Source organism: Gambusia affinis, linkage group LG11, assembly GCF_019740435.1.
Source record: "Gambusia affinis linkage group LG11, SWU_Gaff_1.0, whole genome shotgun sequence".
Lineage (NCBI taxonomy): Eukaryota > Metazoa > Chordata > Actinopteri > Cyprinodontiformes > Poeciliidae > Gambusia > Gambusia affinis.
In genome coordinates this window covers 23,981,583-24,006,085 of record NC_057878.1, presented here as the reverse complement: position 1 = coordinate 24,006,085, position 24,503 = coordinate 23,981,583, and the positions used below count along the sequence as shown (strand labels likewise).

Genomic DNA, 24,503 nt, shown 5'->3' with positions numbered 1-24,503 from the left:
AAAGCAGACACTGTTTAACACAATCTCGTTGCCTGTTTTTAAGAACCGCTCAAAATAAATCCAATGAAATCAATTCTGACATCTTGAGTTCAGACTGGAGCTGATTCCAGGCTGTAGAAGCCATCAGACTGAATGCTTGCTCCCTCTTTTTGACTTCGACCATGTGGAACATTCAAAAGAAAAATTTTATTAGAGCATAAAGAGTGGAAAATAACAGATCTATGTAAGAGAGAGCTTAAGTATGCTGGAACCAAGCCATAATCAGGATCATCAGGTGATTGTTTCTCTGTACGCTTAAAGAAGGCAATTCAGCTTTTGCATACAACTCACAATGTGGTATAAAACGTCTGCTACCGGTTACAAATCTTAAAGCACAATGATAAACAGTATTCAATGGTTGAAGGCATTTGGTCGAACCATTCATATATAAAACATCTTCATAATACCAGCCTGGGTAAGATCATTTAAAACCTTTAAAGTGGCAGTACAGTTTTTTTTTTTCTAAAATCAGTCTGTAAATTATAGAAAACACAATTTGAATCTAAAAAAAATCTTCAATTGATTTGCAACTAATTTTTCAAAAATTTTTGGGTTAGGATACAGTTTAGAAATTGGTCTGTAATTGTTTACCTGTGATGATTCCCCACCCTTGAATAGAGGCTAAACAAATGCTGATATTTACATTTAGGACGAATAAATTTAAATCATCAAACAAAGTGTCTACAGAAATAAAATGCTCATTAAAATAATTTCAAACTGCTAATTTATCAGACACCATTTTACTTTTTTTTCCGACAAAATTTGATAACGTAGACCTGCCAAGCAAGGTCTACGTTATCAAAAAGAGAGACCCTATTCTAGTTAAAATGTAATAAGTCATGAACAAAAGCTTGCTCATTTAGGTGTTTTAAATCTCTTTTGGTCAAGATATGTGGCTTAGGTTTGGTAACTTGAGATTTCTAACTGCACCTAAAGCACAATGATCACTAAAGTTGTTTGCAAAAACTCCTATCCCTGTATATTTATTTCTGAGCATTTGTTATAATTAAATCAAGGAGTGATGATTTTAGAGGGCATTTGTTATTAGGTTGGGTGGGGTAGTTAATTAACTGGGTGATATTTAAAGAATCACAGACAGTTTTTAAGATATCTGAAGATGTTGTCAACCAGTCTAGATTTAAATCTCCTAAATCTAATTAAACCTAAATCCAATGAAACCCTAAAAGCTTAGTTCAACTGAATTGTCACAATGGAAAGCTTTTTAAATCCAATTAAACCCTAGTTATTCAAGCAGCTGACACTTTTAGATTTAATGCAATCTTTTTATTTTACCAACATGACTCTGGGGACGTTTTTTTTTTTTTAATTGGCAGGCAGAGTCCTAACTCAAATTTGATCGAGCATATGTTAAGGGACTAATATAAAAGAGTGATGGCAAGGAGCCCTTCCAACTTCAAATAGCTTTAGTTCAGGAAAAAATCATCAATTTACAGCTGGAAATGTGCAAAACTCTGATCAGCAATTATAAGACTTTCATTGCTGCAATGGAAAGAAAATTTCCCACTATGCACATTAAGTTGTTTTAGTTCTTTCTTGATTTCTTCTTCTAAGATGTTAATTCCCCACTTTCCTTTTTGTGTTTAGTAATGCATTAACCAGTTCTTTACTCAAACTCATTCCTGTAATCTCCTTAGATGTTTTATCTGCTTGCTTTGACCCTTCTTAAAGAGACTAACAAGTTAGCCATGACCACAAGATATTTCCATATGGTTGTTTAAGAAATGAAAAGCTACTTATTGCATCAGTTGGGGTTAAAAAACTTTTTTCCCAGCTGGAAGATAATAACCAATGCAGTAATTATCCAATAGGAGGCTTGTAGTTGTATACTCAGTTTAATTCAGATATTATTATTGCTAATATTAATATTTTGGCCAGGTAGTGTATTTGCTACCAATCTTTCTTGCCTTAAACACTTTTTAGCATCTTTTATCAAATCGCTCCAGGTTTGATAAATGAACTGAACATCATAACTTTTCATCAGATTTCTTTCTCTTTATTTGACTTCTCGCTGTTTTTGGTGCACAATTCAAGTTTTCCAAGATAATTTCTTGTCCCTGCTGATTGAGGTACACTGTGTACCTAAATCTGCCTTGTTGAAATTCAGGACACACCGGTACTTATTTGAATGAAAACAGAACAAATGAAGAAGTGGCTGTGCCTCAGATGGAAAACTTGCACATAAGATTGTTCTGTCAGAAATGAAAAGAGGAATTCTTTTAATGTTTCCACCTTTTTGATCTGTCTCTTTGTGTTAGCACTTGTACCTCTTCCTTCTTGCATGCCATTTTCTAACTGTCAACGCCGCTAGCCTTTAATCCCTCAAAACTCAAAGGAGTTAGAAACTGATGACATTTAGTGTCTGGGAGACACTCTTAAAGTCTCACTTCAGCTTCTTTATGGCGATTCTGACTCAGTTGTGATTATCACGACTAAAGAAAAAAAACAGAAAATGTTGGAATGTGATACAATTTACTTTGATTATTACTCAGTCTGAATATGACCTGGAGATTTTCATGCTTGTTTTCTTTTTCTACAATGAACCATATAATATGTGGAGGGTGTGGCTTAAAACTGGCTTTTTGATTAATGCACGAACACAATCTAAAAAAATGATTTCCATTCTGGACAACTCTAGCCTGGACTGGAGTTTGAACTTTTCATCTTTCACCTGGAAACATAGAATGATGTTTTCTTCCACAAAAATATTAATCAGACAGATAAATCTATGACACTGCATGTTTTTGGCTTGGTCCAATATCAAGTAGAAACATGGCAAAAGACATCAATATTAATACTGATATGGATTCTGATACTGATACTTCATTTTTTAGGTTTGATATATCATCAAACTCCTGATCTTAAGGTGTTTTTTGTGCTTTTTCTTTTGAATTATTTTTGTTAAAGCCTGGGGCAAAGGTTGTCTGCAAAATACTTTAATAATATATTAACATGATAAACAAAATCAACAGAGAAACAAATCTGTGTGCAATTTTCTAATTAAAAGCAAAAGAATTATTTACGACCTGATCAAAGCCAAACCTTCTTTGAGGTATATCTGAGAAACTGTAGAATGTAAAATTTCATGAAGGAATTTGAAACAAACATATTAATCTTACCACATTAGCATCAATCAGATTCTGATACTGACTTGATATTAATACTACCAATATTTTGGTTCGATCTGTCCACCTCTAATGCCCAGATGCTCAGGGAAATTAACAAGATGATGGACTCTTTTCTTTGTTTCTTGCCGCTGATAATGTTGTTTTTTAGCACAGCAGAGGATCAGAGGGTTTGAAGTTCTGTTATTGTTTTAACAAAACATTATTATGTCTTTTACATAAAAACTTACTACAAAACTGAAAACAGTGTAATGTTCCTTTATTGTTGTGTCTCTTCATCGAGCTTCACACAAAGGAAGCCATTGCTTACTCACCGAATGTCATAACAATATGGTTTCTCTGGCTTTTGCAATAGCCCATAGAGAAGTATAAATTTTACAAATAAAAAGACCAAAATTATGTCCTTTTTATTTGGGAACCGTTTCAAAAAGGGTACAATACAATAAGTTAAAAGTGAATCCAGTACTCCTTCAGCTATTTCTCAGCTAGCTCAACATATACACTGTCAACTAGGATTAGCATTAAGTAGCCTCCAGAAATATGTCCCGTTTTCTACACAACAATCACAAACTGTATAACGTGACTCACTAATTGACTCTCGATTAACTAATCTCTTCAACTCTTACATGTAACTAATATATATGCATCAAAATAATTTTTACTGACCTGTGCTATATAAAAGACAAGACACAAAAGTTGAGCTACCATTAGCATTTATCAGGAAGCTTTATTCTTCTTCTGTGTGCTCAACCTTCTCCATAGCAGGCGGCACCTAGCGGTTGTATGTGGAATCTTACCGAATAAGTGAAATAAGACAAAATAATTTATTACAACGAGATATTAAGGATAGAAATGGAAACAAATAATGTGGTGCCCATTTTTATACTTAGTGTGGCTTGTTGTCACCACTCTACAATTGCCCATAATTTCTTACATAGCGGTTACATTTTCTCATGAATTATTGTGTCAGGCTGTTTTCCTTTCTTATTTATAAATTTTCACAATAAAATATGTCTGGTTGTTTGATTTGTTTCGTTATGTTTGAAACTGGGACATTTAGCAAAACCACAAAGTGTTAAAATATGCCAGAAGATCACTGCGCATTATTTCACCACATCGTTACTCATTTAAATGTCAATGCTTTCTGTCTTATAAGCAACTTTCATCTCCACAAACATTTTGCTATAAATACTATTTAGTTCATTCAATCACACATTTTCAATGTAGAAACCATCAACTTTAAGATTGACATTTATGCTCCTTCCACTGAAAACACATTTACATTAAAATGCAGCTCAAAGGAGAAAGACAGAATGAGGGGGTGCAGCTGCAGGTTGGTGTCCAGTGGAATACAAATGCAAGCAGATTGCTGCAAAATCAAGCAACAAGTTCAGATGAAGGATCCTGACATCTACATTATTAAGAACAGGCATACGATGTCTTCAGGAAATTGAAAACAACTCTTTATATTAAAAAGCATATGTGGGAGCTGTTTGGATGATGGATTCTGGTACTAAACTTAAAAAAAAGAAACATGTTAAAATGTAGTAATCTTACAGTGTGACACTTATAGCATGCATGAACTTAAAGAGGTTGTGGAGAAGCATAACTTTTTACCTAAGAGGAGCAACTATGACATTTTTATGCACATAACGACGCCATGAAGTGAAGATTCAGAAAGTTGTACAAAGAGTGCGCTTCACTAAAATTGACAGTCTGAGCGTAATTTTTCTGTGTCCCATGTAATTACATTCAGTGGGTTTCCCAACCAGCTCCTCTTCCACACTGCTTATTTCCATTTAAATGACCTATTTACATAGAAATAAATGAACCATAAACCATTTATTTTAGCTGCAAAATGCCTGTTCGCTTTTTCACATTTAAGTTTTGGTGATTCTAAATATCTTTACACATCTTAAGAGGATTAATTTAAAAATGTTCACATCCAAATTCAGTATAAACAGTAAAATGCTGCCCCCTTACGGTAAAATATCCATCTGGCAATAGCAGGTTAAGCCTCCTCAAGTGTACATTACTTGGTGCCTTATCTTTCAAAATTAGGTCTATATCTTTTAGGTCGAAAACTTTCTTTTTTTTTCTAAAAGTAGCGCTTGAGGGAAGAAAAAATTTCCACGTTCTTAATAGCCCAGAATATCATTTTGTACCCCTAACTCATGCTGAGCCACAGCTCTTTACCAATTTCACCCTGACAAGAACATGAATGTAAATCGATTCCAGTTATGCTGGTTCTGTGGACCGGCCGACTTCACTTCCTCCGGGCTCTGGAATCAATGAGGCAAAAATGGAGCTTTAAGCGTCCTGAAGGAGCTGAAACCGACGGACCCTGACGACTCGGATGATTAATGAGAGGAGCTTCTGCTGAACAAGCACGTTGTCTCTCAAATGACTCACATAGTTGAGTTCGCCGTGGCTGAGGAGCACAAATGTGTTCAGCAAAGTTAGTCCCGTTGACGTGTTTACCTACCTGCCACGTAGAAAAAATAATACATTTTTAAAAAACTGAAATAATTTTGTTCCCTGAAGCTAAATATAAAGGTCACTGTTAGAGCCTGGTTAAGCTATTTGTGCAACAGTTTTTTTGGGGAAAACAACAGTAAACAGATTTAAAAGTTTTTTTTTTTTACTGCAAGTCAAAGTTTGTCCTGATTCTTATAAAATGACTAAAGTTTCTAAATGCACCAAAGAAATTAACATTTTGGAATTATTCTTTGAAATTGAGAGTGCAGTTTTAAACTTGCATAAATGGGTCTGCTTATTTTAATTTTTTTTTTTTTTTTTTTTTTTTTTGGTAGGGAATCTTATTTTATACCCATTCCTTTTCTATACCTGCTTCTTTGTGCATGCATCTTAATTCATAAAACTAAACAAATGACACCTAAAACTAAGACTTTTCCCTAAGACAATCTAAGAAAGGTAAATGTCCGCAAAAAAACTTTTGAGATTCATGTCAGAAATTTTCTAGAAAGAAGAAAATTTCCAAGCTCTGAAAGTAAAAGATTTGCAAGGAAAAAAACCTCATGAAATGTAGAGTTGAGATAAACTTTTGAAACTTAGGAATTTATTAGTTTTTTCTTGAACGTTTCTGAGATTAACCTCAAAATTTCAGAATTTTTTGGCATAAATTTACACTTTTTTTCTATCTATAAAGGCCCAAAGTACTAAAATTTTCTGGAGTCCTTGGACTTGAGAAAGAGTTACACAAATGCAGGAAATTTTCAACTGAACTTATTTTCACTATCAATTACGCCACACAGATTCCAGTAAAGCAGATTTATTTTTATTTCAGGACCAAAATTTGTTTCTTTTAATTTTCATCTTGGTCCACAATATACAGTACAGATACTCAAAGGCAAAAAGAAAAAAATTATACCTTTTTTTTCTGTTTTTTTTATTTTTTTTTTGTCCAGGTCTGGGACACAGTGAGGTAACAGACAGAAATAAATTATTCAGTTGCTTAAAAACACTTTCCAATAATCATATCAATAATATAAAAATGGTATCAAACACACATGATGCAATAACTTTTATAACACATTCATTATATTTTTGCTCCCCTTCCATCCAGTCTGTTTGCTCAAAAGTGAGTTTTTTTTTTTTGTTTTTTTTATCTTTCTCTGGAAAATGTCCCTTTTAGCAGTAGATGCTGATAAATGCAGAGTTGTTTCTGCTGAGGTTCCACTTCCAGGTGTCGGTCATTCAGTCAAACATCATATATAAGCACCTTAATTTAAAACTGGGTAATAATGCAACTTTTGCTTCCAATACAATTTTAAATGATTACATCTCAAATTAGTTGATTGGTTTTACAATCATGGCCAAGGCAAGAGGCAAACGCAGGCACACAAGGCTACCACTCCAATCAGCCGTTTGCTTACATCATCATTTTACATTCAGATATACACATATTTATATTTTATATTAACCGTGCCTTTCAGCTCACCTATAGATTTAAAAAGAAAACAACATGCCAATAGGAAAAAGTCAGAGATTGTTTTCAAAGTGCAAAAAACATATTCCTCCAAGAGTTGGTGCGCATCCTGAAGAGGAAATCGCCCACCAAAACTTTAGTCCAATAACAGTACGAGCCATTTTTCATAGATTAGTCTGCAACGTTCCACCGATCTGGTCTGTAGCTACTGTAGGACATGGCTTTGAGCCAGAAGAGCGCAACACTGGCCTCTTCAGGCAGGTTTCCTAGTACTGACAGATTCCTAAAGCTACAGGATTTCATCCTCCACCTTCACTGAGTGCTGATCATCAAATATCGTAGTCCTGAAGTCGATGGGGGAGGCGGGAAAAGCCCCTGGATTGAGATAAAGTGACATCACATTATTTTGGTTTGTGGCCAGTGCAAATCAGCTTCTCTAGCCCCATCGCCCACTCATTTCTCCCTCATATATTATATTTTACTAACAAATTCATAGACTTTATTTTCTGTGAAACAGCAGTGAATTTGTCTACATTGTCACATATAATTACATATTTTTGTATATCACATCTGTCATTTGTACACTTCAAAATAAAAGTAAAAAAAAAAAAGATGGAAAGATATGATCAGAATGAGAAAAACAAAATGTAATGCTCATACAGAATTGATCACCACTTACAAGCATATAAGAGGGAACAAACCCACATTTGTTTAAAATAGATATAACAAAGTGGCTTTTGGAGTGGGGAAATAAAATCCTGAAATATCTGTAAACATGGCTCCTACTTGATCTCAATACATAATTCTTAATTTTTTTTTAATGATCATAAGAAATAAACATACTCCATAGCTGACATGGCCACCATCTATTCAACGCATTTCTGTTTTATTTCCACCATTCCTTCTAACATTACCAATCCGTAACATGACCTCTTGGTGGGTGTTGCACCAAAATCTGCTGCAACGCCACCAAAATACCCATCACCACTTCCACATTCAGTCCTACCTTCACTCTCCAATAAAAGAAGCCCACTGCAAAACAACTGTGGCTTAAATCCCCCCCCCCAAAGTTGTTGTAGTGAGATAATACTTGTTTAAAAAAAAAAAAAACAAGCGCCACTTTGAGCCAGGTACTCCCTTTTCCTTTCCTCTCTCAAACTATTTCTTTCTCTGTATTCTCCTCCAAAATCGTTTGAAATCTTGTGCCGTAGATAGCTACTCTGCAGTTGTTCTGTTTCAGTGTTCATTACAAAAAGAGGAGTGAGGTTGGGGGTAAAAAAAGAAAAGACTAAAGGTTAGAAGAGGAAGGTAACACAGTCTTTCCGATGCACCTCGAAGGGCTGAGGGAACGCCTGTCAGTTCAGCCGTCAGTCTCTCAGGATCCATGAAGCTGTTCAGTGACACATCTACCTCCGTCTGGCTTTTGTGCTCCAGTAGTTATACACTGCTGGGGAGTTCCCTGACATCCAAAGATGTGTATGTTTTCCTGTCCATCTGTGTGTTTATGCGATGAATGATGCCGAGGAGAAGGGCGGTCACAATATGGCGCAGTGGAACCTGTGGGAACCAGTGGAACGTTCTGCTCTCCACTTCATCTTCTTTTTCTTCTTTTGGTTTCGCTCTGGGACTTGTTGTCTGCATATGGGGGTAAAAAAGAACATTTTAGGCAAAAATTAATATTTCAGAGTTCAAATTTGACTGGAATGATTGAACAAAAATTTGTTTTTCTGCACATAAATGTAAAGAATTTTTTATTTTTTTTAAAAAGCCAGGATTTTGTCCATTATAATGATGAATTGGTTTTATGACAGTTTTTCTTTTGATATTTAAGCTTGTAAGCAACTAGTATGAAGAGACGTTGCTTTCTTTCATATCATAAAATATGCATCCCTAACACACCTGTATTTATACATTGATACAAAACCACTGGATAGTGGTGGGCACACTTCCAAAAATGAAGTTGCTTATCGCTTTTGCCAACTTTGAAAATGTTTGACGGCATTAGCTTCCCATAAATAAATATTTCTGGTAAATTCTGAAGCACTACCACATTGATGAGTTAAATATGTATTTTTATTTGTTCGTTTGTTTTAAGAAATTTGTTTTTGCTTTTGGCCAGTTGTTCATCATTTTCTATTGCTTTAGTAAATTAACCTGTTGATGTGTTTAATGTCAAAAAGTTTTACCACTACACTCAAAAAAAAGTGAGATTACACAGACCAACTGAAATAGGAAATAATGATAACTATATTGCTTTTGATTTTTGCCGACGCCCTTTATATTACTGTAGTACTACACTTTCAACTCAAGATGGTAACGCTGGTTCATCCAGCTGTTCAACCTTGCAGCCAGTTCTTTTAGTGCTGAGACCCTGTAAACACCTAAAAAAAATTGTTCCCTTCAACTACAATTGCAGCCAAATATATTGAGACACAGAAAACTTAGTAAAAATGTATTAAAATTAACAAAAAGATTTTTAAATTCATCTCCACACTGGCACATTTTGTTGGGGAAAAGTGTTCATAGCAGATAGAACCATCATTCAGACTGAATTAGAAGAACGAAATGGTTGATTTAAAGGGAGAGTTTATTTTTTGTCAATCAAAAGGATTACCACTAGTAAGATTGAATTTTAAAACCAAATAAAGTTTTCCCCATAGCTAAGACCCCTTTCTCTGACTTCAACACCACACTGTTACCACAAGAGGGCACTGTTGATTCACCTAGTAGGGACTCATCTGCAGCATGCAGGACACAAACTGTCTACTTTTGTTTCAGCAGGTCAGTCCAAACAGCAACAATCAAACTAAATGGCCACAATGAAAATGCATGAAATACAAACCAATACTTCTGAAATCACATATAAATCACAACAAAGTGGCATAAAATAACTAAAGGTCATTTTTTGTTGCAACCTCCCAAAAGACATTTTAGTTCCATCTTTTACTACCATTACTTCTTCTTGATAAACACGCCACATCTCCTAAAAATCAAAAGAGTTAATGAAGTTACCTTATAACTCGGACCAGTTCATGAAAGGCTTTGTCCACATTCATTGGAGGATCCTTGGCACTGGTTTCAATATACGTTATCTGAGGAAACACAATAATAACACATTTTAAATCAATGCTGACAGTATTTAGAAAAGAGGGATGTGAGCTAGGACCTTTCATTAAATTCAATCATACTCAACAGGGGACAAAAGGCTTGATTTGTATAAACTGTATCATCTCTTCTTTTTTTTTCTATCAACTTTAATTCTTCATTTCTGATGGCGTACTATAAATTCTATGATGGTTTCTTCCTCTTTCTCTCTGGTCTTTGGTCTTTTTGTGTTCACAGTTCAGACAAACCAATAAAATAGCCTGACAAATTAATGCTGCGTGTGTTTAGTTAAAAAAGAAAACTGAGATCAGCACTTTAGGACTCACATTATGTTTGGCAGCCATCTCCTGGCCCTGGTCTGATGTCACCTTCCTTAGATGAACCAAATCCACTTTGTTAGCAACAAGCACCATTGGGAAGGCCTCCCTGATGGTAAACAGAAAAAAAAAAACGCTGAAAAAAAATGTTATGATCTGAAGCATGTTGAAAGTAAACCCATTATCCAACTGACTAAATGGCAGAATGTGGCATTATACAACATTAAATATGCTTGTATGCATCTTATTTGTCCAAGCTGTTATAGCACAACAGCTCAGTACTATTTGAGAGGTGTCTGATTTCTGCAACACTTCAATACTCTAGAAAAAAAAAAAAACAACAACAAAAGTTTACATTCTCAATACCCAATATAGACGGACAGCAGTGTGTTCAATCCTATCTTCTATTTTTTTCTGTCATTTGCAGTTCCTGCAGTCAGAGAACGCGTGCCTTTATTCTGCCTTCTTCAACATCTCAGTAGGAGACTGATTTAAGGAAATCTCCAAAATATTTCTAATAGCCCATATTTCCTTTTTGTATAGAGACCCAGGCCTGCTGATTCAACAAAAGCTATAAAAACAATCTGATAGAGGCGTGATGATACCACACCAAAACGTCAGATCACAGAAATCCAACTTGATGATGTTGTTGTTGTTTTTTTTAATCAGGTGCTCTGTGTCCTGCAGACATGTTTAAAAACAATTTAACTAGTGCAGTAAAAACTAGTTACTACATTGGTAACTAGTGTGATAAACACACACCGTTTAACTGCGATGTAAATGTCTGTTTCATTTAAGAGCGTTAGTTCCGCTTATCTTAGCCTTGCTATATTTAACATTGCTGTGCATACATTCTTCAGGGGCCCATGATTCGTCACATTATGACTGCAGTCTGTCTTTTCTCTCACATTTATGATGACAGTTAATCTTAAATAAGAAAAAGAAACACATTGACTTGCATAGAACTGGTTTCCAAACAGTTACTCACATAAAAAGGAGACCCTTTTCTATCAACTTAGGATATTTTCAGACACTAAAGTTGTGAAAATGAACTTAAGAGTTACCGCCCAAGCATCTCCATCTCACCTGTCTTTGACCCGTAGTATGAGTTGATGGAATCGGTCCACATGTTCGAAGCTGGCCTTGTCTGTGACGGAGAAGACGATGAGGAAACCATCTCCTGTCCTCATGTACTGCTCCCTCATCGCGCTAAACTCCTCCTGGCCTGCTGTGTCCAGTACTGGGGAAATGAAAGCATGAACTCCCTTAATCAACCAGCAAAAATAACACTTCAGACTTCACAAATTACACAAAAAAAATAAAAAAGTTCCCTGCTTTCCAGGAAACAGAAAATGTTTGACCATGAGCATTCTTTCAATTGAAACTTCAGGCCTTTTACCATCATGTGCTAATGAAATAGTGGAGTAATTCATTTACAGTCTTGGTAAAAAGAAGCTAAAACCTCCTATAATGTTTTGCATATCACAGCATAATACAATTATCTGGTCCTAATCAGTTTCTAATCCTATAACTTTGCTGTCTTTGTTCAAATCAATACTCATTTTTAACATTAGAAAGTAACAATTAGAAGAACTAACTGAAAATGAATGCATTTGCAAAGCCATTTATTTTTTGCATGGTAATTAGTGATTTATTCCTCAAGTCAGTCTGTGTCCTCATTTTTGACTCTCCAATACTTTCCTAGATTCTGTGGCTGAATAAAATAAACAAATAAAAACCCAAAATTATCATAGGTTCTCTTCAAAAATGCTGCTGTGTCTTACATCCAGACTGGGGGAAATTCAAAACAAAGTCGTGCTGCTTTAATTTTAGAGAGAAGAGGCCTTACGCTGGTTAAATCTTAACAGGTTAAGGCCTCTGATGCATACAGTTAAAGTATGACACTTTTTTCTTTTTCAGCGATGAAGATTGTTTTCCCAAATAAACGGGACACTTTGCTGCAGAAACAATGAGCTGTTTGATGTTACATAATTTCTTCCACGTGTAAACCCCCAGTATGTTATTACAGCTGTCAGAGAACTGCTAATTACCCATGTGTGTAAACAAAACTAGCAACCCAAGGCAGCAAACGTCTTCTATAAAATAATTCTAACTCACCGTCCAGTATCGCCCACTGCCCATCTATTTCAGTGTGTTTAAGGTACGAGTCTTCTATAGTGGGATCGTAGTCTGGCACAAAGATCTTCTGGAAAAACTGGATGGTTAGAGCGCTTTTCCCAACGCCACCGTCCCCCACCACCACCAGCTTGTAGGTTGGCAGGTTGTCGCTCGGCACGGCGCTGGTCGCCATGGCTACCTCGACAGTGGTGGGAAGAAGGCTAGAAGGTGGCTGGTGAGACACACCTGTTTGAAATGGAGGACAGAAAAGAAAGGAAGGGGGGTGAAGGAAAATAAAAGGGGATTGACAACAAAGGAGAACAGGAGAGAGATGTTAAGGCTTTTTTGTTGCAGCTGGTTTCTCGTCGCCATGGAGACGACAGATCATAGCTAAGGGTTGGAGATAAAAGTAGAAGGAAAGGGGGGCAGATGAACTAACTACAAAATGAGACATTGCATTTAAAATTACTTTTACCTAGAGCTGAGGGGCATTAATTTAAAATTTAAAACTTCACAGAACAGGAGAATGAAAATTTAAGCAACTAGGCAATGTAAGAATTGTTTACCCGGGTTCAATTTTGGAAGATTAGAAGATATATTTTCCATGGCTTAGAGGTTCATATCACTGTTAAAACCTGCAAGAGCTCCAACATGTTGAGATAAATAAAGTCTAAGCCACCATTTCCATTCATTTTCCATTTTCTATGTGAAGATATGATTTATTGTTAGAAATAAAGTAGAATAAAACAGGATAGAGAAAATCTTAATGTCCAGGTTGGGAAAGGCATTATAGTTCACTTCAAGCTGAACTCTGTAATCCTTTTGCTTCACAGCAAAAAGAAACAATACTTGTCACCTAAACAGAGTTTAACTTAATCTCACCACACATCAGTTAACAATGAACATTACATGCACACACCCACACACACTAAACACCTTGTGTTATTTCACAGTCCTTCATGCTTAAGCAGTGTTATTTAACTGGATGAAGGTGAGAATAATAAAGTTCTTAAACTGATGGCATTTGCAGTACAAGACTTGATATTGTCAACCAAATGGCAGGAGGTTATAATATTTAAAAACTTCCACCAACTCAAATTTAAAAACTTCTTAAGACCATACAATTTCAGACCTGACATGTCACAGCACAAACATACAAAAGAAAATTGCAAATAAATAAATTGTATCAGTGAGCTATTAGTTAAGGCGAACATCGACCAGTCAGCTAGCAATAAATTTATGGTTCTGTGTTGTTGCAAGTCATATTTTTGCTGCTTTTACTCTCGATGTTTTGTAAAAGACAGAAAGATCTTGTTATCAAAACATGGTGCAGATAGTCCGCTAGCTGTGGTGAAAGTTGTGTTGATTTATAACATTTCTAGGCAATTTTCTGAAGAAATTTGAAAAATAGTTCATTAATCCCAATGGAAAATGTTCTGATTCATACTATCCAAGTTTTTTTTTTTATTGATGTAGATGGTTATGGCTATCAGTAGGAATTATCACTGTAGTCGCAGCACTTTTTAAGAAACTTCTGACTGAAGTTATAAAGGATGCTCAAGGTTGTCCATCCAGCTTTTTGGCCATATCAGACACACCCAATGACTATAATGTGCCAAAGGTCTGAGGCATACAGCATGAAAAGAAACTGTGAGAGTTCAGTGCTGTTAATGGTGGAGCAGCAAGTAAGTAAAACCAAAGTATTTAAGAATTAAATTGTATTTCTTTTCCTATATTTTTGGAGTGTTTAGTGTGAAGAGAAACTTGGGAAATCATTCCACAATGGCTTCTCTGAAGAACACTAAAGTAATGGTTTAAGAAACAGGGATCAAACATTAGTGTACGCTAAGAAAAACAAAGTCAGACATTTTATTAAAGTTCAGAAAGTTTTATATAGAAAAACAACAGTAAATCTGCTTTAATGTCAGACAAACTGAATTAGTTGCATTCCAATGGAAAACTACAAAAAGCCTCTAAAAAATGAAGCAGCATTTGTCACCAGTCTCTCAGCCCACCATTGTGGTGAAAGCTGCTCTATAAATACAAGAATGCCCTAAATCTAAGTAAAAGGAAAACCCACAACAGCCTGAATAGTTTCATTCAGAATGACATACCAGATGGTCCAGTATGTCCAGATCCAGCAGAAATATGACAACTCAAAGACGGATAACTGTAACTTGTAATTATAAATCCCCACCAAGTTAAAATAAACTTTTTGTAAAAGTACAAGAATCAGCACAAGAGTGTTTTTCTGTTCGGCTGAAGTCAGAGTGCAGTTCGACATGGAATCCACCCGCAATAAGACCGGCACTAAAAGATCGGGACAAGTGGGGAGAGCAGGAGACACAAGAGAAACAGGATAATGAGATTATTCATAAACAGAAGAAAGAGGCTGAGGAAGCAGGGGCACACGAGGACAGAGCCAAACAGTTCGAATTAGGCCTGAGTCACCACAACGGGCACCACCTTTTCATGGTTTGCTTCCTTTTTTGAGTAAAGACATATTTAGAGTCAACCAGCTCAGTTGTTCCAGTTTATGACACACAAACTACAGCTTGACTTGTTTCCTACTAAAAATCCAATAAATATATTTGAGGCTATAGCATGGAGCAATTAAAAAAGGTGTAGAGAATGCATTGATAAGGATCTTGCACAATGTTTTGTGCTGCTATTCTAGCATTAGCCTGGTTAAACAAATTTGTACCGAAATGTTTTGAATTTGCATGAATTTACATTAGCAACCTAGTTCTGCTTTTCAGTTTTAGAGAACTCCAAATAATGTTCTGCTTTTAGATTCAATATACATACACATCTAGATAAACATGATTTTATTTTATACATTTTAAGGATGGTTTTAATACAATAAGGAGGCATAAAATACTTTAATTCTTTAAATAAAATCAAAAATCTCCCTATTGTCCATAATGTTGATATTTTGCTCTGAGATTTCATACTAATTGGAGGAATGACCAGCGGCCATTGATAGTTGATACAGAAACAAAGATGGCAGAACCATACCACAATGGGAAAGCGAAATGGTCTAAACAGAGTCTAGTGTGGGATGCAAAATGCATTTTATACGGTTCTGTTTTGGAATATAAAAATGTTATTATCTTTACTACAAATTGATGCTCTACAATGGAGAGGATGTGATGACAGGAGAGTGGAGAGATAATGCAGAAAAACTGAAACATGATGCCAGCGTCAACATGTTGTTGATTTTGAGGGCTGTGGTGAGTTAATGCTTATTGTGGAGAAATTGCAACATTCAAAAGCAACAACAGACTTCTGTATGAACATCTCCATTCAGCAGGAATAAATGTTTCACACATTTTATTCTTTTCATCTTTAATTTTTCTATATTGTGAAAAACGTACCTCAATTACAGAAAGATGGTTAACCCTACGGATATAAGAGAAAACTCAATTTTTTCAGAAAGTGGCCACTTATCAATTAATCATAAGTAAATCAATAAAATAAACTTTAGAATGTGTTTGATTTCTATTATATTAAAAAAAGATTTTATTTAGAGGCATTTCAGTCTAAGCAGTGAATGGGTTAAACTCTGAATCCCTCACTTTTCACACAAGTATGCAAGTTCAATATAACAACTCCTCTCTGTCTTACTTTAAAGCTTCTCGGCTGAAGCGCACAAAAAAGCCACACATTCACCAACCACTAGCACAACACCCCCACCCACGCACCCATTCCTCCTCCATCCACCAGGAAACAGCTGTCAGCTGGCCAGAGTCCATCCTTTCCTGCTCGGCACAATAGAGGGAAGGAAGATGTTTCCTTCCTTTCCCGAGCTAACCACTCATTTGCCCAGGCTGAGCAAAAAGACTTGCGTTCCTAACACAAAAAAAAGGCTCAGCAGTTGTTGACTTGGTTAGGTTAAATAGCTCTACTACAATAATCCAGCAGTGCCAAAGACAGACTTTCATAAATTTCTAATTAACAAGAATTCTTGGTACCAGTTTTGGGTTTCAAGCTTGTTAAACACAGGGAGTCTTTGCTGCAAGTCAGACCCTCACTAGAGGGATTTCCCTCTAGTGAGGTGAGCACTCCTCTGAAACGCCCAATAAGTGCAATAAGAGGTGAGAATAAGACCTGATCGCTAATCTGTCCAACAATGGACAGGGTCATGCTTGGTGTTCGCAGTACTATCCACATGAGGGCTTCCGTTTGACGTCTTGACAGCATTCTGTTATAAAAGCATGCATGCTTAATCTGCCAAACCATAAAGGATATAACTTCCTCCATTTAGGGAAGTAGCAAAAAAATGCTGCTATGTCACAAAGTCTGTAAATTTCAGACACATCTGCTGCTGTTGACATATGACGCTAGCAGCAAGGGGAACATTTACAGGGGACGTTTGTGTGTCAGCAGCTAATATTTTCTCTCACAATGGCTTTGAGAAGCCTCTCAGGGGCTTCTTGGAGAAATCGCCGATTGCCTTCTTGAGAAAGGATAAAGAGATCTCATGTTCACGTGGAAACGGAGCAGCAGCTCAACTCACACAACACAAATTAGGAAGAACACACCCCAGCCTACAAAGCCATACTTTTACCAACACTCATCGATCTCCAAACTCCTGAAAAAAAAAAAATCAAGAAACCACATTTAGTATTTAAGAATTTGTCATCTTTTAAATACAACATAAAAAGCTTTAAAGAATATCTTTAGCAGGCATTTCTCATGCACTAAATCCCAAGATGTAGCATTTGTACTGGAGGCATTTGTTTACCTCCAGTACTATTTAAAAAGAAGAAATACTAATGCATGTATAAATTAAAATTATGTAAAAAACTTTTTGTTCTCTAGCATTCCAGTTACATTTTGGGGTTGAGTGAAGTTTATCTCTAAGGGAGTACAAAACAAACATGTATGTTAGGCATGAGAGTTTGAAGGAGTTCAAAAATAAAAAAATAATGAAAATTAAGAGCAATCTTATTGAATACATTCAAAAAGGAATGGGGAGATGTTTTAAATAAGATTTATTTTCTTTTAAGACATTGGATGATATTAAGGAAGACATTTCATTGTAATTACACTGAAGTCCAATCTCTAATTAGTCATTTAGAAAAGTAACAAACACATTAAGCAACAAAAATGGACACTAACTACTTAGCAATTTGTCTGATTGGGAATAAATGTTATGTCAAATCTTGAGGTTTGAGTTCTAATGCTCAATATTGGGTTGAAAGCTTAAGAGAAAAGAAAATCATAAATGTTTTGAGTTCATCAGCTTAAAATGCACCAGAACCTTTGTAAAGATTAATCTGTTAAGCGTACCTTACTTTGGATCAGACAAGCCCATTTATTCTCTCAGAACCAACTTGGGTCTCTGCTCATCTCCATTTCTCAGCTGGAGGGAAATTAACTTTCAGCATGTACTGGCCTCTGGCTCAGATGCTTGAGAAATGTTGGTGGTTTCTCACTTTTTGGACATTCAGAACCAGAATAATTATGTAGAAGAATAAAAAGCCACTAAGTGATGTTGAATGGAACAAAGCAGTAAGGAAGCAAAATAAAAATTTGCAGGAACAAGCTGACCAGGCTTGATTTTGATTCAACAGGGCTGTTTTTCTTTGGAGTGTAGGTCAGCATATATACCCCAGCAGCTCTGCTGCGTCCTGGGAACCAGACGTCGCAACCCAGTTAACTAGTAGGAAGAGGATTTGGGGAAATGTGTGTTGCATTAGACATCTAATCAGAAAGATCGGCTCTGCTATGTTGGCCAACTTCATTCTTTAAATGGTCACAGATAAAATACCATCCGTCACCAGCCAGATCAGTCTCTCACATTCCAACTGTAGTCATTCTATAAAACAAAAGGTTTACATGTGGAGTTTCTAATGCAATAATCTGCATTTAAATTATAGTGACAAATGGGTTACTTAAAAAGCTGTTTGAATTTGAAGTTATAAAGATTACATTACCCATATTTAAGTGGACTCTTTGGCATATTAACTACGACCGCCAAAGGAAGTTCTTAACATTGACGATTCTGAGAGTTAGTTATGGCCAGATCTAAAGTGACAGTGAAAGTCTAGCAAGAACATTTTTAAGTGGTCACTACAATATTTGGTTGCAAGGCAGCACTAAGCCCATTGCTACAGAAGCTTTATATTTTTTAATAACTCTGCCTCACTTCAACAGTGTCTCACAAATTTCAATGAATAAGGATGCCAGCCATAGACACTTCTTTCCTGTTGGAAGTAACACAGACCTGGATCCATCCAACTTAAAAAAGAAGTCTGTGGGTTTAAACTTACAATTTTTTTGAGCATGTGGGAACAGATCTGACACATACACATGTTACACCTTGCACAGTCTAAACACTTGGAGAAGTTCCTGTAGTTGGCAAGAGCCACGTCCTGCTCTGACCTTTGTCAACATTTAATGACAAGTTTGTTTTCTCTTAGTGGCTTTCAAGGAATGTCTGGATTTCATGACGGAAACCCGTTACCACACACCAACTATACAGTGTGTGGTATAGTTGGGTGCAATTTGGGTGTAAATCACAATTTATTTTAAACAATAAAGACAAGACCTGGGTAAATTACCAATACTGAGGCATAACCAGGCTGTCCATTAAAAGGTTCAGAAAAGCAAATAAAAAAAAAATCAGATACCAAAGAAACCTTTGGAATGTTTCCTCAAACTATGCAGAATAAAGAGTAAGACAGCAGTGCCCCTCCCCAACTTGTTGCTTAATTGCTATTTAATAATCTAGATAAATGAAGGCACCTACTTAATTTGCCAAGAGAAAATAAAAATCAAAAATAAAATTACAAGAATAAAGTTGGAACATTACAAGAATAAGGTCAAAATAAAACAAGAGGTTATCATATTGCCAGAATAAAGTCATAATAGTTTCTTACCATGGCCCTCGTACTTTGTCATGTAGTCTTTTTCTTAGAAGAAATAAAAAAAATTTCTGTTAGGAAAAATGTCCAGTCTTAAAAACAAAGACAAACTCCACTGGAACAGATTGCCTGATTAATTTACCAGCTAATATTAGACTGTTAAACTTGTGCAATTCTGCAAAGTGATAATTGGCAAGGGATAGTATGCAAGCACATATAAACTACTAAATTTAGTGTATTTTATATCAAATTAGTAAATAAATGTCAAGGTATAATAATCATTGCAGCAATAGGAATAAACGGTTGATTTTCTGTATTAAAAGTAACCAAAAAAAGAACCATGATACCAAGGTATTGTCCTTAACACAAATGTCTGTACTGTCTATAGTCAATACTGGGCAATGACTACAGTAATAGTCCTGCGACAGACTGGCGACCTGTCCAGGGTGACTCCGCATCTCGCCCAGAACGTAGCTGGAGATAGGAACCAGCAACCCTCCCGACTCCATTAGGGACAAGGGTGAACAGAAAATGGATGGATGGATGGACTACAGTAATATGAAAAACATTTTTAAAAGTTAAAGTTTAAGTCACAAATTATAAAATGTATATTACACACTTTCAAGGCAGTCAGTCCCTATGCAGCAAAAGCATAGAGTACAATTTTGTGAATGACATACTTCCATTTTTTTTTTACTGAGCCTATTCTGTAAATTTTTGTGGTGAGTCTTCTGAACTCACCACAAGAATAAACCACATAAACGTAAGATTGTGTAAACAAACTCTGTTATCTTTTTTAAATCCAACTCCAATATGCCCCACACGTTGGGGAGTATATGCATTGCCGAGACAAAAACAAATTTAACATGTACTGTAGTTATGGCAACATGGTTTTTCTTTGTTTTTGGTTTCTTCATTCCCCAACGTACTAGAAAACACTATTAATATTTTATCACAAGGGTCATAATTTTGGTCCACATAAAGAAAACTATGTAACTATGGAGATTAGATTAATAAATGTGGCTTAAGAAATGCCTACCGCGTCACTGACTCATCATCATTAAGTAATACATTTTGCTGAAAGTGCATCTACATGTACTGTGCTTAAAGATGTCATCCAAGCATATGGTCATATAGTCAAAGCATTCACAAATCAAAACTAAAACTCAGTTCAATTTAAGAAAAAAGAAAAGTTACTTATTAAGTAATATTTTGCACATTTCCACTGTCCCAGATTGATGAGTAGATTAGTGTATAGATGAAAAAAACTATGCTGGTATTTACTTAACAACCTAGCAATGCTTTTTTTGTTTGACGCATATACTGAAATAATCCTGTTTTCCCCTCATTTCTGGTCAGAAAAAGAAAACACTTCCTTAAAAGAACATCAAAGAAGCTACATCTATTTTCTTACTTTTATTGTCCAGCTGAACAGTACTTAAATGCAGTACAGTCCAAATTAAATAAACTTCTATAACTTTGCAGTGCCTTGCAAACTTATTCTTATCACATTTCACATTTTGTCATTCAAAACCCACAAGACATTTTATTTCGATTTTATGCGATGACACAACAGAAGGTAGTGCTAAATTGTGAAGTGGGAGGAAAGTGATACAATGTCCAAATCTTCTCACAAATAAAAACTTGTGACATTATTTACAGTCAGGCCCTCTGAAATCGTCGAAGAACAATTTGTCACTGCAAGTCTTTTGGGGTATTTCATCCATCACCTTTACAGAACCATAGACTGAAATCTTTGTAAAACAGCTCAACATCAATCTAATTGAATGGGTAGCATCTAAGGAGATTCTTGATTGGATTTAGGTATTTCTACCACTTGCCTCTAATACATAACGCTGTAAATCTGGCTGTTCGTTTGGGAAGGTGAACCTTTACCCAGGTCAAAAGTCTTTAGCAGCCTCTAACCCAGTGATCTTCATTATGTTCCGTCCTTCATGTTGTGAGGGATTCCCTGCTGACACACCTGTTGACTCACTGATTTACAAGCTTCTGCAGAACTGATGGCGGTGGTATCATGATTGTGTTTTGCTTGTAGTTCTAGTTTTCTGATAAGGGAATTTTCTTCTGTTTTCCCTAATAAGTTTGAGGCAAACTGCAAAAGGGATGTCCAATGACTTTCTCTCTTCCATTCTTTTCAACTTTGTTAAGGCCACAATTCTGAATGGCACAGCTAATTTTTCTGTCAACACCTGTGCAGCTTGTTTCGTTAGTTCAGGTCAGGGGTCTGCCTCTTGTGACTTTTACAAAACCATAAAGGAAATGTTTTTGATTATGTTTGCAATACAAAATTGTTGTTTTAGGAGGTATTTTTTTCTAAGTTATTATGCAAAATTTGCATCTAATACTTACAACAGAATTTTAAACGTAACTAGCTTCAAACTATGCTACCCATCCTTCTTCATTTTACACATGTAGATATAAAAAAAGGCTCCCTTCATTTTACAGTTTTTGTAGAGGATTCATTTTGTTTTATGATCTGAAAATAAAAAAATGTGTTTAATTCTACGACGAAGCATTTTAGAAAACATATCTAGAAAATAATTTTTTAAACCTCAGAGTTTGATTTTGCAGCAGCAAGTGCAAAAGTGAATCTTTGAATAAAAAAGGTTGCTGCGAGTTTATCCCTCAACTTTACGATGTGTGCTTTAGTTTGTAGGAAACGATTTGATTCCTAATATTCACAAATAAACGTCTGAGTGCTTAGCAGAACAGTTTCACTTCTGATACAATACCGATATTGCAGTTTTGGATTCGTCTACACGGATATTGACCCGACAGGACATCAGCACAGATCATACACACTTGTAGCTTATTTTGTACTGTTGAAAAAAGTTTGATAAAGTGATACTCCCCAAACAAAGAACAGTCAAAAACAATATGTATAAGACACACAGACCCATTTATGAATAACCACTCGGTTAGGAATGCTGGAGCAGAATGCTTCTATCGGAGAATTCATATGCAGGCCGATATAATTCGATACTCAGGGGGTTTTTCTTGACAGATATCGCGGCTATATCCGATATTCATATCAGAATGGGACATTCCTAATCCATAAGGAGATCAAATTTTATGCAATGAGTAAAAAGGCTGCCCAAATGCAAATGTATGCAACATACTTCGAATTTGTTTTATTCACAATTTTTTTTTCACATTTACTTGGTTCTATCGCATAAAAAAAAATTACAAGATACACTAAATTTGTAAAACCTGAAAATGTTTGAGATTTATGTTATAATCGGAACATAATTTGCTTGCAACAATTCAATCAAATAGGCATAATTTACGTTTGTATACTGATTCAAGACTTAATGGCAGATAATCCTGGTTTAGCATTCCTGTAAGGTTTTAGCAGAATACCAAGGCTTTTCCTCCCCAGACAGACAACCAGATGATGTGATGATTTCACAACCCTATTAATAGTGATTAAAGTGTGCTTCCTGCTCCAGACTGACTGCTGCTTCTGAATGATCTCATGCTATGATCTGATACTAGAAGAATCCCTCTGTTCTCTCCGTGTCCAGCACTTAAATGTTCTCACTAATCCCGCTTCAGAGCTGCTGCTGTGGGTGTGTGTGCGTGGAAAAACGAGAAAGGGGCCCGTCGTGAAATACATAAACACTGCAGCAGGGTTTTCCCTCATCACTTGTGAAAAACGCCGTGTTTTTCTTACGTATTCACTGGGGGAAATCTGCTACATTGGAAAAAACAAGAGTCAAGGCCCCGTCCTTCTGTCTGTCTCTGTGAGCAGGAGTTAGATGCAAACAGACAGCAGCCGCCCCGGAATATAACAAATATAATCCGTTTAGCAACAAACAAACGCCCTAATTAAAAGCAGCTCACCGAATGCTTAGCTGGCTGTCATCAGTCTGAGCTTTAATGAGCTCCTCACATCGGGTTCTTTTTCTTTATTTATTTTTTTTCACATAAACCGAACATTTTTCGTCAACGGACACCCGAACACGACCTGCCACTCACCGAAACGAGCTCCCTCCCTGACACCGACACGACCGCCGTCCTCACGCCGACATGTTCCTCCTCATCTCCGCCGTTTTTCACACCGCCGCCGCCGCCGCGCCGTCCTTTAACATCCACAGGCTCAGAGCTGCCCCACAATCTGCGAAACAATACGCTCAGCAGCCAATCTTTGTATTGCAACAGCTGATGCTATAAATAGAAATGCCCGGAGGGGTGGACGAGGATTTTGGATGATACTAAATGTCGTTGATGTAGATTTTTCTGGGTAAAATCATTTCGACGTTCCTCGACAGTCGTAAAGTTTCTGGTTGTTGCTTGTTGCGACGGTTATTTTCAGCTGCTTAAGTGAAATCTACCAAAGCGCTTACATAGTTCCCCTTTTTTATGACGAAATGGTCCGCTCCCTTCTATAGTGGACTTCTTTAAAGGGGTCTTCCGGATAATTAAGATTCCGAACAACCCAACTACAAAAACTTCTGCTACTACGTTGGAAAAGGGGAAACACTTTGTATTTATGTCTCATTATATCAATCGCTTCTCTCTGATATTTTTCTCACAATATTATTTTAATTTCCTTACACTGCACAGATCTACATGAAGTAGTTTTAAGAAATATGAAAAAGCCATAAACAAAGTACTCTGATCACATACTTACAACACAACAATAGCACTATGCAGTGGACAATTAAGCCATTCACGGTCAGTTTCCCACAAGTCTTTCACCTGAATCTTATTAAACACACATATTAGCTGGACTCTTCAGAACCTGACTGCAAGCTAATGTAATTCAGCCATTTGATTCTGTTGGACCAGTTCTGAATCTAAAATTTGCTGGTAAAACAATAAGAGAGTGTTCAGTAAGGGCTAATGTAACTACAGCATAAGAAAAAATACTGAACGGATATTTAAAATAGCATATATATTGAACGAAATGTGCAATTGAAGAGGATAAATTTAAAAA

The 24,503-nt window shown here is 36.1% G+C and overlaps 1 protein-coding gene across 1 annotated transcript; it reads right to left on the bottom strand.

Annotated features, from left to right (window-relative positions):
- Positions 1-6,458: 6,458 nt before the first annotated feature.
- mrasa (muscle RAS oncogene homolog a) lies at positions 6,459-23,792 on the bottom strand. Its single transcript, XM_044131206.1, has 6 exons — positions 23,543-23,792; positions 12,672-12,917; positions 11,640-11,793; positions 10,563-10,662; positions 10,144-10,223; positions 6,459-8,766 (listed from the first exon to the last, which is right to left on the bottom strand). Exons 2-6 carry the CDS (start codon positions 12,862-12,864, stop codon positions 8,667-8,669), a joined length of 627 nt encoding a protein of 208 aa, XP_043987141.1. The 5' UTR covers positions 12,865-12,917; positions 23,543-23,792; the 3' UTR covers positions 6,459-8,666.
- Positions 23,793-24,503: the final 711 nt, after the last annotated feature.

Excerpts from the sequence above, each read along its gene's own strand:
- mrasa (XM_044131206.1), bottom strand. The coding sequence starts at position 12,864 with ATGGCGACCAGCGCCGTGCCGAGCGACAACCTGCCAACCTACAAGCTG. Across the intron at positions 10,224-10,562 it reads AGATGGCTGCCAAACATAAT|ATAACGTATATTGAAACCAG; the intron begins GTGAGTCCTAAA and ends GTGTTTCCTCAG. Across the intron at positions 8,767-10,143 it reads GAACTGGTCCGAGTTATAAG|ACAACAAGTCCCAGAGCGAA; the intron begins GTAACTTCATTA and ends CCCCATATGCAG.